The sequence below is a fragment of the Lepidochelys kempii genome, chromosome 2 (genome assembly GCF_965140265.1).
Source record: "Lepidochelys kempii isolate rLepKem1 chromosome 2, rLepKem1.hap2, whole genome shotgun sequence".
NCBI lineage: Eukaryota > Metazoa > Chordata > Testudines > Cheloniidae > Lepidochelys > Lepidochelys kempii.
Window position 1 is genome coordinate 197,726,904 of NC_133257.1, and position 19,961 is coordinate 197,746,864.

The 19,961-nt window shown below is 44.5% G+C and overlaps 1 protein-coding gene across 9 annotated transcripts in view; it reads left to right on the forward strand.

Annotated features, from left to right (window-relative positions):
- The first annotated feature begins 362 nt into the window (after positions 1-362).
- The window catches only part of SLC4A7 (solute carrier family 4 member 7), a 161,722-nt gene continuing 142,123 nt past the window's right edge, over positions 363-19,961 (forward strand). For all 9 annotated transcript variants that reach the window (XM_073333411.1, XM_073333416.1, XM_073333420.1 and 6 more), the window contains exon 1: positions 363-593. In XM_073333411.1, the coding sequence (XP_073189512.1) occupies positions 546-593 (48 nt within the window). In that variant the 5' untranslated portion in view covers positions 363-545. The remainder of the gene's footprint in view (positions 594-19,961) is intronic.

Here is a 19,961-nt window from a genome sequence, read left to right on the forward strand (position 1 = left end):
CAGCGGCCCCAATGGGCATGCGATGCCAACCGTGACACAGTCTCACTATGCGGGGGGCAATGGGCAGGACCCTTCCAATGCTTTAGTGCAAAGTGCTGCCTCTCCCATCCCAGCTTTGTGCCGCTGCTTCTCCGCTGTGAATGGCTTTCAGCGGGGGAGGGGAGAAGGGGCCCTGACCTGGGAGCTGAGCTCTCTCCTCAGGAGAGGTCGGTAGGTCCCCGCCTGCCCGTGGCCTGGGTCGTCGTCGTCTTCTCCTCCTCCTCCTCCTGTTGCTTTGGGACAGGGGGGCGGAGCTGCCTTCTCGCTCCGATTAGCTGGAGACGCTGCCAATCGGATTGGCGGGGCGGGGCTCTGCTGGAGCAGCGAGGCGGGGGGGGGGGAGGGGGGAGCGAGCGTGTGGCGGAGGATTAATGTAGCCTCGTCCTGGGCCCGGCAGCGGCGCTTCCTTCGTCTGGCTCGGTCGCCCACAGCGAGCCCCTTTCCGCGCGCTCCTCTCTGCCGGCGGGCGGGTGGGCGCGCGTGCGGGCGGGCGCCGCCGGGGCGCCATGGAGGAGGAGCGGGCGGGCGAGCAGATGAGACCGCTACTCACCACGGTAACGCCACGCGCCGAGCCCTGCCCGCTTTGTGTGAGCAGAGCAGCCGGCCCGGCTGGGGAGGGGGCGCGGGCCCGGCCCTTTGTCAGCAACGGCCGGCCGGCCGGCCGGGGAGGATGTTGTTGCCCCCCCCGCACCCCCGCAGCCGCCGGGCAGGAACACGGAAGCGGCGCCGCCGGGTACCCGCGTGCCTGAGGCTGCAGAATCGCTTTCCTCTTCCCCTCCCCCCTCCTCCCCTTGCCGGTAACGGCCGTGGGGTGAGGGCTCCTCTCGCACAAGTGCCAACCCCCCCCGCGCCCCGGGGCTGCGCGTTCGCGCGGTGCCCTCCTGGCCTCAGCCCGCCCCGGCTCCGCGGCCGGCGCAACTGGTGTGCGCGCTGGGGGGCTCTCGGCTGGCAGCCGATGCCCCCCTCCCGTAGCTCTGCCTGCGCCGTGTGCGGCAGGCTGCTCCCTCCCCTGTGCTCCCCGCTGGCTTTGGTGCGGACGGCGGCGTGGGACGGGGGAGGCTGGTTCCTTTGTTCCAGCCTTGTCTCTGTAATACCCGCTTCAGGCCCCTGCAGCCCATGCTCTTGTATAAGAGAGAGGGTAAGGAACAGGCTCAGTAGTTCCCATCCTTCACTTTGGTGAAACCATGGCTGGGCTAATGTACCCGTTGGGCGGGCAAGGGGTGATCCGCTCTTCCCTTTTCTTAAGGCGGCTGCTGCCCCTCTGCCGGGGGGCGAGAAGGGAAGTGTGCACACATGGTAGCTAAAGATTTTTATTTTTCCTCTTGTTCTCATGTTGCACAGCCTTATACTCCGGTCAGGTGGATATGATTCCCAATCAGGTGTGTCTCGCCAATATCTGTGAGGGAAGGATTAAACTACATTGATTTGGTTCATTTCCTTTCATGCTTGGTGGTGAAGGGAGGCAGACATGTGTTCCCTTACTTCCTGTGCTACTGAAAAATACATGTGGCTCCATAGTTGTAATTTCCTCTCTCTTTACCCCTCCCTCCCTTTTAGATGACTCAAATTCAGGGTTTTATTAATAAGCCTCTCTGACCTTATTCTGATGTCCCTTTTTAATGCCTTCTCTAAGTAGGTGCTGCATAGTAATATATTCTTAGTATCAAAAGAGGAGGGATGTGTGGTTTCCAACCTATGTAGTATTCTGATTGCCAAAAGAAACTTGGACATCTTTATTTTGTTTTACTCAAGACTGTTCAGGTATTTTTCCTTACTCCTTAAGAACTAACTTTAGTCATTAACGTGTTAGAATCAGTGATGTGCTAATTTGCTGTTGATATACCTACCTGTTTCTCATGGTATTACAACAGTGTCAATAACTTGATATGGTTCAGAGGTCTATGAATGTTGTATTTTCTCTGGATCCTGTCATTTGTGTTGCAGGTCCGCTTCGGTTTAAGAAATTGGTTTAATATCTCCCCCGTAAGAGTTCAGCATAAAAAAAGTGCATCACTTTTCTATGGCCTTGTCTTCTTCAATTAAGAAAAAAGATGTTCTTAACTCCTGTTAGCTAATATGTAGTGACTAACATGAGGCTCATATCAGTCACTACATATTAGCTAACAGGAGTTAACACAACTTTTTCTTAGGATATGTCTACACTACAAGTTCTACAGTGGCACAGGTTAGTGCTAAACCATATGGATTGAGAAGCTTTGTAGGTTGCAAATGTATTGGGCTACAATACTGGAGACAGAAAACCAGGAGGGGGGCTTGTGAACGTGACCTGGAGAGGAAGCAGAAAGACAGCGCTTCCTGGGCACAGAGCTTGCTAGTAGTAGACTTGAGGATTTCTCAGTAAGGAGACTGCCTGGTGTTTTTTTTTTTTTCTTCTTCTGTGAGATGGAGTAAAGAAGGGATTCCAGACATATGGGGCTGCGGGGAGAGAAGAGTATGCAGAGGATGTTTGTGTAAATTAAGCAGAGTGAAAAGGGGTGGGATTATGTGAAAGAGACCAGCAAAAAGGTAGGCAGAAGCTAAATTATACATGTCCTTAAAGGCAAGAACAAGTAGCCGTGGTGAAGTAAGTGACAAGTAAGCAGGTGAGCATCGATGATGTGCTGATGCACAGGCAAGCTTAATGGCTCTTGGACCAGGTGTACGCTAGAAACTTTTGCTGGTACAGGTTGGTTAGGGATATGTCTCTTCTTGAGATAATTCTGTACCAGCAAAAGTCATAGTATAAACTTAATAATGCTAGTATAAAAGTGCTTTAGCTGGTATAGCTTATTTTGGTCAGTGAAATGGTGTAAGCTATACCAGCAAAAACACTTTTTTTTGTTTTTTCCAGTATCAGCTGTGGCCATGTCTAAACTACAGTAGTACAGCTACAGTGGTGTAGCTGTGCCACTGTAGCATGGTAGTGTAGACACTTCCTGCCTCATGGAGGGTTTTTTTCTATTCATATATAGTACATCCTCCTGTCTGGGGGGGTAGCTAGGTTTAATGGAAGAATTCTTCTGTCAGCCTAGCTGCATCTACAGTGGGGGGTTAAGTTAACCTAACTATTGCACAGGGTGCAAAAGTATAAAGTTATAGAAAAGTATGTCATAGCATGGAAAAGGTTGAGAATTACTAGTATAATTCATTTTCCTGTTGAGAGGCTTTCCACTTATTTCCTCTGTGTGATGGCAGAAAATGGGGAGTCTTGTCTGAATTGTCACAGCTGGCTTCCCAAAGAAACTTATTTGGGCTGTCAGGTAGGCATCCTTCTGATATACTGTTCTCCTGCAGGGAATCTTAACTAGCAGATTTCCTGTCTCTTTAAGGAACTGTAGGCTATATAAAAGTTCAGATCACAAAGGTTTATTATAAGGTGGACACCCTTCCTCTTTTGCTACTGGCAAATGTACTGCTGAAGAATGTTCTCTTGGAGAGGTTTCAGAGTAGCAGCCATGTTAGCCTGTATCTGCAAAAAGAAAAGGAGTACTTGTGGCACCTTAGAGACTAACAAATTTATTTGAGCATAAGCTTTCATGAGCTATAGCTCACTTCATCGGATGCATGCAGTGGAAAGGGATGCCTTTCCTTCAGCATTCTAATATGCTTAGATTCCACCCGCGTGAATGCTGAGTGAGACTCAGGTGGAAAACTGAATAAGAGTTCTAGAAATCTGTGCAGAATTTTCTTTCTTTACAGGTTGGAATATCTACTGTTATTGGAGAATCTGTTAGTGAGATAGGAGGTGAAGTCTGTTTATGTTCGAGGCCAGAGTGGCAGGGAGTATCTACAAAGAGAATTTGTGGAAGGGAGGAAAATACCTGTCTTGCATTCTTGCCCCTTTATTTTAGTGTATCTGCCTTCTAAAGGAGCGGTCTCTATTGCACCATAAGGTGCCTGAGAGGAATACTTCTCTGAGTGCAAGAATTACCCTACTGGGTCTGATCAATATCCTGGTTTTGGTATACATGCTGTCTGATGTACTCTTGTATACTGGAAGAGCAAATCCCTCCTTTCTGAGGACAGTTTTAGATTCTCTGGGTAGTAAAAACAAATATCACTCAACTCAGATATACATGTGCATTTTCTCATTTTTTTTTTTTTTGGCAGCAGTTACTAGTAAGCGTTCCTTTGGTGGTTGGACCAACTTGAGGCCAAAGTTAATCTGTACGGTTTCCTAGCATTTGAGGGCTGAGACCATGTTCATCTTGCTGATTTAAACTAACAACTCTTCTTCATACCCATTCACTGCCTCATTTTATGTGTTGGGGTGGCTTATATTTCTATATCAATAACTTTTGATCATGGCCCATAGCTGGGCAGCCGCTAGCAGTCCAAGTGGGATCCTCACAAGAGTTTCATGTGCCTTGATGTTATGTCAAAATCTGGGGAAAATGAACTCTGTAACATTCTGCTTAAAGGTGCTTGCAGTTATTTAGGTGATGTCTTAATCACATCTCCTAGGACTCAGCAGTGTGGCTTCATTATGGGGGCTACTTGAGTTTGAATATCTTCTGCATTAGTTAGGGGGTGACCTTCTGGTCTTTTAAGTCTCTAAGAATGTAGGAGGCATAGAGTCCAGTGGCTTTGTTTCCTCTCCCACTCCCTGTAAACTATTGAATTTATTTTTGTGTTTGCTGAATCTGTTCCCTTCCCGTACGCTGCTGTGGAAGATGTTGGGTTTGAAAGTGTTCTTGTTGGGGCACAGAGAGAGTGAGTTTGAGGATTCTCTGGCTGGTTTACTTGATTTAAAAGACTGCAGTAACATGCCTCACCTGATTTTATTGGAGTATGTGTCTGCAGCTTTTCTGTAGTGGCTGCATGGGTGGTTACTACTCTTTTTGAATAATAGCTTTGGAGGTGACATGGGGGGCAGGGTGGGTGAGTCCTTTTTCAGTGTTGGATCCTGTTGCTAGAATAACTCCAAATTTTTGAAAGCTATGTTTATGTTGGACACAGGCTCATAGATTATTTCACTGACACCTCTAATATGGACAGATATTTTTCAAGACTTCCTTTTCTTTTTCATCAAAAATATGTAAATAAAAATAAAAAACGAAATCACTAGGATTACAAGTCTTGAAGCCTGTGACAAAGATTTTAAGGGCTTGGGAGGGTACAATATTCATACAATAACAGTGAAAACTGGGTAGTTGACCAATATAACTATACATGTGACAAAAATGCTACCTAGAAATGACATAACTATTTAATATCATTGTCTGTCTGAACTAATCAAATATACTTTCTTTGGTTGTTCTTCCTTCCTCAATCATCTTCATCAGTCTCTATTCTAGAAAGTAACTTCTATTGGTATGTCTAACTGCATATCTTGATTGTTCTTGGAAAGTGATTCTGATACTAGGTTTATTGGGATATATGAGCTCAGACTCAAGCTTTCAGCCGGATTATCTCATTTTGAAACCGTTCTGGCAACCTTGTATCACCGGTTTTGATACATAATGTTGATTTATAGTATTTAGTTACTGAAACAGTTACCTTTTAAAATAATTTATGGCTTTTGGGGGTGGAGGGTTAGTTTCCTTTTTTGGGATTTAGTTTTGGCAATTTGAGTTCTAGGCAGATGTCAAAGAATTGGGGGTTTTGGATGGCCTTCCCTTTTGTATATACTGTAGTGCAGTGGTTCTCAACTGGGGGTCTGTGGCCGCCCAGGGCTCTGCAAGCCCTTTCAGGGGGGCCGCGGGACACTGTGGCTGAAACCCAGAGCCTGAGCTCCGGCACCCCATTGCCGCAGGGCTGAAATACTGAGCCCCAGTGTCACCTCGCTGTGGGGCTGAAACCCCGAGCACTGGTTTTCTCCCCCACCCTTCCACTGAAGTGCCAAAGTGGGGCAATTCTGGGGGCAGCTCCACACACTCCCAGCCCCCGAGCAGGGTGGATTTGATTTAAATCACTTGTCAGGAAGACTCCATTTAATCATGGATTTCTACATAAAAGCGCATTCTTGTTGGTTGTTATAACCTTAATACATATTCTGCACAATTCAGGGATAGATGTAGGTTTCATTTTTTAGAAGGTACACACTACACATTTTTAAAGTGATTTATTTTGAAAACTTTTCAGATTATTTTTAAAGCTCTATCAGACAATGAATGATTGGTTATTTCATTTAGCAAAGGTAATTGAAGCAGTTCACCTTCCAGTGACTTCATAAATCTATCTCCAATTCAACAGGTTAATCTTTAATATTTGGAGGATTTTCTTGCCATGCTGTATTAGGAGGAGAACATCACCAAACGGACATTTAAATGGTTTTATTTAACTAAAACAACAACGTTATGTATTCTGGATTTTTTTCTTCCACAGCAAACATATATTTAAATGAAGCATATGAATTTTTGAGTTTAGTTAAACATTCAAGTTTTTTAAAACTTTTTTATTTTAAAATCAGATTTGTTTTTGTTAAAATTGTTTTTAACTACACTAGTTAAAATATTTAAAGAACAAAAATTAAATAGACTGTCAGCCAGGTCAACATGAGAAACTTAAAATATTGGCTTCTGCAGCTAACTCAGTCATCTTCACCTTCATTTTCCTGTTTGTTCATAATCTGGAAAAGAAAAACAAGCTTTCCTGCTTTTTCAGGTCCCGAACAATTTCTCAATTTGGAATGAATTAGTCCAAAGGAAGAAAATATTATTTCTACACTGGTGAAGAAGCTACTGCTGTGTAGTGAGATTATCACTTCAACAGTCTCTGAATCCAAGCGATTAAGTGACTTCCACCGGTTCACTGGTGTGACTTTCTTTAAATCATCGTCAGCAAACATATATTTCTTGAATGGTTCACCCATAGCTCTGAAGTTTGTTATAGTTGGCATTCTGGGGGGATGATTATTAGATGTCCATGTCAAAGCCAGCCCCTCTTCTTCAACAGTTAAGCTTTGACCCTGGTACCGAGTATTAAGAATATTTGCAAGAAAATGAGCTGGAAATTGTTTGTCCCATTCATTTTTGTAATGCTTGTAATTTAACTCTGTCATTGCGTATTTCTCTTTTTAAGATCTCACTCAGTTCCTTCCAAATTTCAATAGCGTCAGCAATAAAACAGCTATTACCCTGCATTTCATAGAATATCAGGGTTGGAAGGGACCTCAGGAGATCATCTAGTCCAACCCCCTGCTCAAAGCAGGACCAATCCCCAATTAAATCATCCCAGCCAGGGCTTTGTCAAGCCTGACCTTAAAAACTTCTAGGGAAGGAGATTCTACCACCTCCCTAGGTAACGCATTCCAGTGTTTCACCACCCTCCTAGTGAAAAAGTTTTTCCTAATATCCAACCTAAACCTCCCCCACTGCAACTTGAGACCATTACTCCTTGTCCTGTCGTCTTCTACCACTGAGAATAGTCTAGAACCATCCTCTCTGGAACCCCCTTTCAGGTAGTTGAAAGCAGCTATCAAATCCCCCCTCATTCTTCTCTTCTGCAGACTAAACAATCCCAATTCCCTCAGCCCCTCCTCATAACTCATGTGTTCCAGACCCCTAATCATTTTTGTTGCCCTTCGCTGGACTCTCTCCAATTTATCCACATCCTTCTTGTAGTGTGGGGCCCAAAACTGGACACAGTACTCCAGATGAGGCCTCACCAATGTCGAATAGAGGGGAACGATCACGTCCCTCGATCTGCTCGCTATGCCCCTACTTATACATCCCAAAATGCCATTGGCCTTCTTGGCAACAAGGGCACACTGCTGACTCATATCCAGCTTCTCGTCCACTGTCACCCCTAGGTTCTTTTCTGCAGAACTGCTGCCTAGCCATTCGGTCCCTAGTCTGTAGCTGTGCATTGGGTTCTTCCGTCCTAAGTGCAGGACCCTGCACTTATCCTTATTGAACCTCATCAGATTTCTTTTGGCCCAATCCTCCAATTTGTCTAGGTCCCTCTGTATTCTATCCCTGCCCTCCAGCGTATCTACCACTCCTCCCAGTTTAGTATCATCCGCAAGTATCATTTAGTATCATTTTGTTCAAGGCTACAGAAATAGGCTTCAGGGTATGCAGCATGTGTTCAACATTTCTCTTAAGCTCAATGTGGATAACTTTGGCTGTGACAGTGCCATCTATTTTGTTCACAAACTGTCACCAGATTAGGCCAGTTCTTGATATAGTGCTCAAAACAGTCCACTACTGAGTTCCATCGCACGTATTGTCGGGGAGTTACCTTGGTTCCTCCCACTTTTTTCAGAGCAGCTGCTGCAAAGTGGTTATTACAGAAGTATTTTGCAATTTCAACAACATTAGCCTTTATTTCTGGACCACTGAAGTCTTTGGCTAGGAGGTACATCAAATGAGCACTGCAACTGTATGTTAGCTTGGGACTCTTTTTTCCACCGTATTCTAAATTTCTTCTCATCTTGGGTACATTTGCAGCATTGTCTGTGACCAGGCTGCGTACTAGACATTTGAATATTTTTCACAGTTTGTTATAGCTTTTACTGCTGCTACTTGTAAGTATTCTGTTGTGTGTGCATTTCCCGATGTATCAATTGGCTGTGTAAGGAAGACATTCCCTTCATCTGTTTTCACACAAGCACATACAACAGGATCATTGTGGACATTGCACCCATCAAGACTCAAGTTAACAATTTTACCCTCTAGACCCTTTGCACACTGCTCAATTTCTCTTTCATACACTTTATCCAGCAATTTGCCTGCAATATCTGCTGTGTTGGGTGGACTGTATCCTGGTCTTAACATGGTTCAGTCATTAATGAAGTGTGGGTTCTCAATCATACGGAAAGGAGAGTTTGTTGTATAAACAAACGACAATTTTTTCATCAATTACCTCTTTGTGTAATCTGCTGGTTCTTATCACAAATTTATCTATGGTTGTTTCTGGATGATGGAGATTTTTCTTTCTTTTTGCTCCATGTGATCTACTGTGGCTATATGACATACATAATGTGAGTGAAACACTATCATTGGCAGATAACTGAAACTGTAGAAAATGATGGTGATCTTGAAGGTGGAGAGTCTTCAGAATCCTGTATGTTGAGGATGGATTCTCCTAAACAGAATAAGTCAATGCAGTTATTTAATTATTATTACCATACTGTTCATTTTAGTATTACTCATTGCGTTCATTGACACTCGGTACTACTTTAAAGGTGAAATTGTAAAAGGAAGATCTGCCTATTTCACCTATTTTATTTTTTTTATCACAACTGCATCTGAGCCAAATATATATATATATTTTTTTTTTTTTTGCTCAAATGTGAAAATTCAAGAATAGTCCAGACGGAAGATAGGCAGTGTCCTTAAGAAAGAAGTATGAAATAAAGAAGTTTACCAACCTGAAGATGCTGCATGTTCAGACATGTTCCTTTCATCATCTTCAACACAGCTTCCTCCTGAGATGAAACACTTCTCATGATGTTGTTTCATTTGGGCAACCAGGCCTTGCATTTCTTTGTTGCACTGTTTTTGCATTTTGCACGCATGCACAAGTAGAGGAACTTCATTAAAATATTCCCAAACTGGGCCTCTCTTATGGCCTGCTGCCATTATAGGTTTCCCTTGTTATGAGAGAATGGTATGGTATATCTCAAATCAATGAAGGCTATACTCAGAAAGACCTCAAGACTTCTGGAATACGCTACTCAAATAGTTTCACTTTTGTTTCTACTGCCTGTCCTTCCCTTCTCACATGTATGTCCAGACTTCTTCTCCTTGTCTAGATCTATTCCACGCCCAACAATCTTTTATTCACTGAACTTTTTGAAACTTTGTTCTTTTAGAGAGAGTGTAAGGGATTGACTCTGTACACAAATTTGCAGAGGGACAATAGGGTTGGGGTCTGTCATCTCACCTCTATTTATTTATTTATTAATTTAATTAAAAACACTTTTGCTGTTAACAAGAACGTTATCTCTGGAGACACAAATCCACAGTTTGAGAATTGCAAAACTAAGCATCTCTGATGGTTTCTTCTAGTCTGAGCACTGAGTCCCATTGGGTAGATAGAAAAATTATCCTAAATAATATATACAGAAGCCCCTGGAACCCATAAGATTGGGTTCCTAGTCCATGAACTATTGGAACTCATTCACAAAACTTTTCTTAAACTTTACATGAATATATTGTCTCATACTATAGAATTAGAATTTATAATCCCTTATCTTTGAGCTATAATGTATTTTTAGATAGCTTTTTTCCTCAAAAAGCATTTTATCAAAAAAAAATCAATTTTAAATAAAAACTTTTTTTTAAAATTTTATTTTAAAATAATTGATTTTTAGCCACCCAGGGTGAGGTATCTCTCCCCTACGCAGCCCTGAGCACCTGTGCGGTGCTTAACAGGTGGATGTGCAGATTAGAGGGAACTCAGCTTGTTTTTGCTGATTTTTATCTTGCTTGGTTTAAATTGGGTTGTGATAATAGCAACTCAAATGAGAGGCCTCTGGATCAAAAATTATTCCATGCTACCTCTTGAGAAACATGTCAATACTTTCAAATTCTCCCTAATTAACATTTCCGTAATATTTGTGCTTGTCCACTTTATGGAAGAATAAGGATTCTTTGGTCTCTTCTGGACTTGATTTACTGTAATTTACTTCTGTAGAATTTGTCCCAAACTATCTCAGGGACTAACTACAATGTCTTGGCTTATTACTTGATAATTTTTATTAGTTAGGTGTTCTTAAACATATAGTTTCATTTTCTCTCTAAAAGGTATTGCATGACATAAGTCTTGATTAACTCGAACTATATGTCTACACTGCAGCTGGGAGTGTGTCTCCCAGCCTGAGTAGCACATGAATGCTGGCGAGCTTGAGGTAGCATGCTAAGCAAAGCAGTGTGAATGTTGCTGCTCTGGCGGAGATTTGGGCTAGCCACCTAGGCTCAAGGCCACCCAGCCTCCCAGACTTGAGCTTGGGTGGCTAGCCCGAGTCTCCGCCAGAGCTACAATGTCCACTCAGCTATTTTTATACTGCTAGCTTGAGCCCATCTATCATGAATCTGTCTACCCAGGCTGGGAGGTTTAACTCTGTATTAACTAAGGGGTTTGGGGGTGTGTGTGTGTGTGTGGTGGTTCCCCCCCCCCCCCCCCCCGATTTAATTGTTACTAAGTACTAGCTTGGTTTCAACATAGTTGTCTGTCTGTGTTGTTGTAACATACTATGAGTTACTATGCAAAATAAATGACTGGTACAGCCTAGATATATAGGGTTTTTTTTTTTAATGTTAGGGTTTGTTTTTAATAGGTCTTTCAAAAATACAGCGATATGTAAGTATACTATTGTATAGTTATGCAAGTTTGGAAATAATTCTTAATCTGCTTCTTCAAAATAAGCTAGGACTCAAGCTAATGTTTTGAGATAGCAATATGAGCTCAACTGTTAAAAACAGCTTGATCCATATGAGGCTCCTAGTAATCTGTTGGTTTATAAAAGCACTACAAACAGGCAAAGTTGCTGATCCACGTGGCTTGGTAGGGTGAACATCTGAATCACATAACTGGTGCTTAACTTGGAGCTTTGGAGTGCATAGGACCTTTAATAACTGAGTTTGCAAACTGCCAATGTGCTGACCCACCTCTTGCTTTGAGTTACTGTCCATCCAGGGATTTAGATGGAAAAGTGAGAATATCGTTTGTTCATAAGTGAACATTTCACTATTTTTTGCTACTCAGTTACTTTATTACTGTGGTATATTTTAAACTTAACTTTACACCTCTCTATATTACTTCTGCCTAATTTGGCAGAATCTAGAAAGTCTGGGGTTTCTCTACCTAAAGACTAAGGAAAATCTTAAAACTTTTCTTAAATGCGAATTCAGTGCTTACAAAAATTGTCAAATTCTTAGCGTATGTCTAAACTACAGGTGCTACCGTGGCAGAGCTTCAGTGTTGCAGTTAGGCTCTTGATACAGTGATGGAAGGTGTGTGTTTTTTTTCTTTTTTTTTTCCCCCCAAATTGTAGTAAATCCATTGCCTTGAGATGTGATCGCTAAATCTACAGGAGGATTATTTCATTGACCTAGCTGTGTCTACTGTGGGGGTTAGATTGACCTAAGTATGAATTTTTTTTCATAGCCCTGAATGACGTAGCTATTTTGGCCTAAGTTTTAGATGTAGACTCCAGCTTCTGGGATGGAGTTCTGTATTAATTTACAGAAGAGATGAGGAGCAGTAGCAGTGAAAGATTCTCAGATCTACTCTGCCAATCTGTACAGCTGATTTACTTTGCTCTCTATGCCTGTTCAGTACTTTGCCTCATTTTAAGATGGCATGTAAGAGAATGCATTACCTTTCTTGAAGCTTCTGAGTTATCCTGTTTGGCTTCATTTCATTGCTGATTGCTTTTGTAGTGTTAAAAATCTTCCTACAAAAACAACCATATAAAGTTATTGCAGTTAATATTGTACTTGTGCTGTCATTACAGTTGTAGCATCATTATTGCTGAGGTTTAAAAAAATCTTCAGTGCAGATGCAACATTACACAACTTATCAAATGTCTCTCATATACTTGTGAGAGTGTAATGGAAGCATTATGAACAAGAGTAAATATTCAGATTTAAAAAGTCAGTAATTATGGAATTTATAATCTCTATACAGATGTCTCAAATTATTGTGTAAATATGCAATCATATCTGATCCGATAGATGGAGCCGTTTTGGTACTTTTGTCAACGCACACTTGTGTAATGGATTTTTAAAAAATCAGTTTTCTTTTTAGTTCAACTTTTTTTCTTTGGTGGCATACTCCATCACTACTTAGTCTCTTCCATAGGTAAGGAGAAGATGAAATGTCCTATAAGCTCCATAGCAGTGTAGATATACTTAGGGTTATACTGTGGGAAAACTGTGTCTGTCAAGCAAGCTAACTGCCCAAAAGAGCTTTCATATTATGAGCACCTACTGGTTTATGCTACAGAAATGTTAGGATTCAAATATGCTGCTGCTACTGTTAATTAGTATATTAACTTGGGATTCTTTCTAGAACTGCAGTCTCTTCTATGAAGAATAAAGTAGAACCTCAGAACTGACCAGTCAACCACACACCCCATTTGGAACCGGAAGTACACAATCAGGCAGCAGCAGAGGGCCCCCCGGCCTTCCCCCCAAAACAAAAACAAGAAAAGCAAATATAGTACTGTGTTAAACGTAAACTGCTAAAAAAAGGGAAAGCAGCTTTTGTCTTCTGCATAGTAAAGTTTCAAAGCTGAATTAAATCAATGATCAGTTGTAAACTTTTGAAAGAACAACCATAATGATTTGTTCAGAGTTATGAACAACCTCCACTCCCAAGGTGTTTGTAACTCTGAGATTCTATTATACTCCTAACTGTGATTTCGTAAGTGTTCAGGCACCCCCCATCTTTCCATATTTTGCACTTGAGCATAATTTTTTCCCATTAGGAGGACAGAATTCTGCTCTATTTGGAGCCTACCAGTGTCTAATATAGTGGCTTCCAAGATTTTCTTTTAGGATGTTGTAGTCTTATTTCCATCCTTTGAATGACCATCTTCATTTGGGAGATTGCTTATACTAGAACACTTAGATTTGTTTACATGTATAGGTATAAAATGTGTGCTTTTTAAAACCAACAAAGACACAAGATTACAGTATTTCTAAGGAATTGACCTGAAATCACACAAACAAGGTAATTCAGAATGAAGTGTTAGACTGGACTTTTTTAATTCAAATCATTCTATATATTTTTAGAAAGTTATGGTGTTTGTCTGAATTGAAAGCCAGCTCTACATGGATTTAAAATTCCATTCCACAGTGGGTATGGCTACACTGCAGTTGAAGGTGTAATTTCCAGCTTAGGTAGAGATATATGCGCTACACCAACATTCCACACAAAGATGGACTACAAGCCATCAGGAACAGTATCCCCGATACTGTCATGGCAAACCTGGTGGCTGGACTTTGTCCTCACCCACAACTATTTCACATTTGGGGACAATGTATACCTTCAAGTTGGAGGCACTGCTATGAGTACCCGCATGGTCCCACAGTATGCCAACATTTTTATGGCTGACTTAGAACAACGCTTCCTCAGCTCTCGTCCCCTAATGCCCCTACTCTACTTGCGCTACATTGATGACATCTTCATCATCTGGACCCATGGAAAAGAAGCCCTTGAGGAATTCCATCATGATTTCAACAATTTCCATCCCACCATCAACCTCAGCCTGGTCCAGTCCACACAAGAGATCCACTTCCTGGACACTACAATGCCAATAAATGATGGTCACGTAAACACCACCCTATACCGGAAACCTACTGACCGTTATACTTACCTACATGCCTCCAGCTTTCATCCAGACCACACCACATGGCCCATTGTCTACAGCCAAGCTCTGCGATACAACCGCATTTGCTCCAACCCCTCAGACAGAGACAAACACCTACAAGATCTCTGTCAAGCATTCTTACAACTACAGTACCCACCTGCTGAAGTGAAGAAACAGATTGATAGAGCCAGAAGAGTCCTTAGAAGTCCCCTACTGCTGGACAGGCCCAACAGAGAAAGTAAAAGAATGGCACTAGTTGTCACCTTCAGCCCCCAAATAAAACCTCTCCAGTGCATCATCAAAGATCTACAACCTATTCTGAAGGATGATCCCTCACACTCACATATCTTGAGAGACAGGCCAGTCCTCGCTTACAGACAGCTCCCCAACCTGAAGCAAATACTCACCAGCAACCACACAACAGAACCACTAACCCAGGAACGTATCCTTGCAACAAAATCCATTCATAGAATCATAGAATATCAGGGTTGGAAGGGACCTCAGGAGGTCATCTAGTCCAACCCCCTGCTCAAAGCAGGACCAATCCCCAATTAAATCATCCATTGCTAACTCTGTCCACATACCTATTCAAGGGACACCATCATAGGACCTAATCACATCAGCCACACTATCAGAGGCTTGTTCAGCTGCACGTCTGCCAATGATATAAACCATCACGTGCCTGCAATGCCCCTCTGCCATGTTCATTGGCCAAACCGGACAGTCTCTATGCAAAAGAATAAATGGACACAAATCAGAAGTCAAGTATTATAATATTCAAAAACCAGTTGGTGAACACTTCAGCCTCCCTGGACACTCAATTACACACCTAAAAGTGGCAATTCTTCAACCAAAAAAAACTTCAAAAACCGACTCCAACGAGAAACTGCAGAACTGGAATTAATCTGCAAACTAGACACCATTAAATTAGGCTTGAATAAAGACTGGGAGTGGATGAGTCATTACACTAACTAAAAACTATTTCCCCATGCTAATTTTCCCCCTACTGTTACTTGCACCTTCTTGTCAACTGTTTGAAATGGAACATCCTGATTATCACTACAAAAGTGTGTGGGGTTTTTTTGTGTGTTTTTCCTTTTTCTCCTGCTGATAACCTGTCTTAATCATTTGGTCTCGTTAAGAGTTGGTATGGCAACCCCCATTTTTTCATGGTGTGTGTGTGTATCTTCCTACTGTATTTTCCAATGTATGCATCTGATGACGTGGGCTTTAGCCCACGAAAGCTTATGCACAAATCAATTTGTTAGTCTCTAAGGTGCCACAAGTACTCCTTGTTCTTTCTGCTGATACAGACTAATATGGCTAGCACTCTGAAACATACCTCCCTCAGAGAGTGACCGAGAGGGACCACAACACGCCCCTGGTGGACCGAACCAGGAGAGCCATGTCTGCCCCACTGGAAGTGGAAGGGACAGGAAGGGGAAGTACAAAAGGCGGGCCCTGCAGCTCAGTGGTGATAGAGCCACCACAAGAGACAAGCACATCCTGCCTATTGTTGGAGTCTGCAGAGGAGCTGCCGGGACGGCCGACTAAGATGCTGAAGAGTTGCTGGGACTGCCACCTGAGGACTAGATGGATCTCCGTGGGCTGCCGGCTGACCGAGATGCTGAGGAGCTGCTGGTGCTGCTGCCTGCAGACTGGCTAGAGCTCCCCGAGATGACAGACGTAGATACACCCGAGGGGGATATTAAGAAGAAGCCCAGGGAAAACAGACAACAGTCTGTTTGGGATACAAGGTCAGCGTGTTGTGGGTAGATCCCCACTGACCCAATTGTGGACCACTCTGCCACTGTTAGTGCCCTGGGCTGGGATGCGGTGGAGTTGGATGGGTCCACATCCCACCTGCCTCCCCACCCCTGAGGTGGTAATACTCTCCCTCCTTAGGCCAGGAGGCCTTGTGCTCATCAGGCAACCCTTACCTGAGCCTCTAAGCTTTATGGTGCTCACCCCTTATGGGGCTCCTAGACTGAGCTGCTCAGCTTGGAGTGCAGGTCGGAGCTTACCCATTGCTTTGCTGCCCCGCCCTGTTTGGGCCTAGGGCTCATAGACTGCTGTACTGTTCTGCCTGGCTGGAGGACCAGAGCACGAGAGAAAGCTCATTCCCCCGTTTGAGCTCCTTTATAGGTACGTGACAACAAGGAGGCGTGGCCTCCCTCAGAGACTGACAAAGAGGGATGGCCACGCAACCTACAGTACGAAAAAGAGCAGTGTTGCTCTGGTGGCTCAGACTAGCTGCCTGTGTACGAACTTAGGATCTCAGACAGGATTGTAATTGGGTGCCTAGCCTGAGTTGCCATGTGTGCCACTGTGGCTATACTGCCATTTTGAGCATGCTAGTTTGATCAAAGGTAACGTGTGCACATCTGCCTGAACTGGCGTGTGGACAGTGGCTGCTCCAAAACTGCTGATCATGCACTGCATCTCACCAATTCTGTAATAGCTTCAGCTGGTATGCAATGGTAGGTTGGGATGGAGTGGGTTAAAGCACTTTTTCCAAGTCTCATTTTTGCAGTCAGATTTTCTAGTATAAAGTTCCTTCAAAACCGTTAGACTGTTTGTCTAGAATGTGAAATTTGGTTGTATTTTACCTGGAAATCAAGCTAACTAACGCAATTGTAAATGTTAATGCAGGCACTCAAAACTTTGCTCTTTGAGGATTGTTCATGTGGATTCCACTTTTGGTGGGAATGTGTCCCAGGCGCTTGAAATCAGATTCTTGTGTCCATTGAGGCTGTGCCTGCACCCTCGAGGTCCTATGAGGGCGCAAAGGGTGCAGTGATCCTAGCTGTACCTCAGTTGTTTCTTACCATCTGGTGGCAGTGGGACAGAACCGTTGCTGATGTCTGCCTGCTTCTGTACAACTCTGCAGTTCATGTTAGTGACAAGTTAATTTTTAGGTTACCATTTGGTTTTATAAGAGAATATTTTTACTAATTGCTGCAATGGGCCTCAAAGACAACCGAGAAATCCACACTTATTCCAACTCATAGCAGAGAGTTCATGGTAGCTCTATTAGATTCCAGGTCAGCGATTGCTTATCTTCCACAAGAAAGATTCCAAACTATAGTGGATTTCACCATCCAGCTTTAAACTCACCCAGAGATATAAAGAGCATGCTTCAGACACCTGTGACATATGTTCTCATGCACTGTTGATTCAGTTTGTCAGATTTTGCTTATCCTTATTGCAAGGGTGGTTGAAGTCAGTGTCTGCAAACACTGTTTGGTCATGGTCCTGCAAGAAGTCCTCTCATCATTAAACTGGTGGAAAACCTACCACTTGATGGGTACCCTTCTCTGTAGCTTTACTAGCAACCTCTGGTGACAGATGCCTCCACTAAGGGATATTGTGTGCATGTGTCATCTAGTTCACCCTCAGACACAGGGCTAATGGTCACCTCAAGAAATTCATGGGCACATAAATATCTTGAAACTGGGAGCCATCCATTTGGCATGCAAAAGGATTCCTGCCTCTACTCCAGGGCTCCATAATCCAAATTTTGATGGGCACCCTCCCAGTTATGTATTATGACAAGCCAGGTCATCCCAGGTCTGTCAGGAAGCCATTTGGCTCTGGGCTTAGTGTATTTGTCACTGGAGCACACAGCTGGCTCTGCATCTTTTGAGCTTTCAGAGCTTGCTAGCAGATAATCTCAGATGACCATGAGTGGTAGATCAAGGATGCAGTATTGCAGAGTATCTTATGCAAGTGGGGATATCCATCCACTCTATTTCCCACAGCCTAGAACAGAGATGGGCAAACTACAGCCCGCAGGCCACATCCAGCCCATGGGACCGTCCTTCCTGGCCAGGGAGGCTGGTCCCCGGCCCCTCCCCCGCAGTCTCAGCGTGATGCAGCGCCAGCGCTCTGGTTCGCTGCTCCTGCCGGGCAGTGTGGGTGGTGTGGCTGGCTCTGGCATGGTAAGGGGGCGGGGCGTACTGGGAGGGCAGACAGGGAGCAGGTGGTTGGATGGGGCGGAGGTTCGGGGAAGGGGGCAGTCAGGGAACAGGGGGGTCGAGGGGGAGCGTGGATAGGGCATGGGAGTCCCAGGGGGCCTGTCAGGGGGTGGGAGTTTGGATAGGGGTCGGGGCAGTTGGGACAGGGAGAAGGGGGGGGGTTTGAAGAGGGGGCAGGTTCCGGGGTGGGCAGTTAAGGGACAAGGAGCGGATGGGTTGGGAGTTCTGGGGGGGCAGTTGAGGGTTGGATGGGGAACGGGGGTGGGGGTGGATAGGCGTGGGAGTCCCAGGGGGCCAGTTGGGGGGTGGATAGGGGTCGGGGCCTTCAGGGACAAGGAGCAGGGGGATTGGATGGGTCGGGGATTCTGAGGGGGGGCAGATAGGATGTGGGGGCCAGGCTGTTGGCGGAGGCACAGCTTTCCCTACCCGGCCCTCCATATAGTTTTGCAATCCTCATGTGGCCCTCGGGCCAAAAAGTTTGCCCACCCCTGGCCTAGAACAAGAAATGCCCAGTGTTTTTGTTCTAGGGTGGATGCCAGTTAGTGTTCCTTGTCAGCTGTGGTTTATCCCCTGGACACTGGGACTGATGTATGCCTCTTCTCCCCCTCCCCCCAGTTTCCATAATGCTGAGGGTCCTGATAAAATCGAGGTGAGATGTTGGATTGATCGTAATTATGCTAGTGTGGACTAGACCGTTCTGGCATTTGGATCTGGTGACACACTGAACACAGCCCCCAGTTTCTTTGCCTACCCTGCTCCACATTGTGTCACAGAATACAGTTGCAGCCTACAGCCAGACCCGATATTGTTACTTCTGACATCCTGAATGGTGGCTGGCTGATCTCCATGGAGAGAAGCCATTCAGCTGAAGTTCAGAATATTTTGCTCCAAGGCAAGAAAGTCTCAGCTAGATTGAAATCACTCGAGGAAATGGTTTCTCGAGATGTGGTGTCCACATGGATTCCATGGCCTGCCCTCCTTCCCTAATACTAGAGTGTCCTACTTCTCCAGGATTCTTTGTTGATGAAAACTAAGTGACAGCTGGGCCTGCTCCCTTTAACCCTAGAGTAGGGGTGGCCAACCTGAGCCTGAGAAGGAGCCAGAAATTGCCAAAGAGCCACAGTAATATGCCATTAGCTCCCCCCATGCCTCCTGCCCGCTGGCAGCCTTGCTGATCAGTGCCTCCCTCTCTCTCCCCGCACCTCTCGATCTGCTGTTTCATGGTGTACAGGAGGCTCTGGGGGGGTGAGGGGGGGAAGAGCAGTGAGGGCATGGCAGGCTCAGGGGAGGGGGTGAGAACAGGTGGCGTGGGGGCAGGGACTGTGGCAGAGCCAGAGGTTGAGCAGTGAGCACCCCCAGCACATTGAAAAGTTAGCGCCTGTACAAGGAGCCGCATATTGACTTCTGAAGAGACGCATGTGGCTCTGGAGCCACAGGTTGGCCACCCCTGCCCTAGAGCGTGTGTTGCGTGTATGTAGCTGAGGGGCATGAGGATGTGTAGGACATAGGCCTGGCCCCAATGGATACTTCAGGCTAAAATTATTCCGAGTTGCTGTGCACATGTAACATGAGTGGAATCTATACGGGCACATCTCTAAGAACCATATTTATTGATGTGGTGCCTATATAGAGTAGGGCACATTAGTATCAGGGAAAGAGGGTGGTGTGTGGATTGTTTT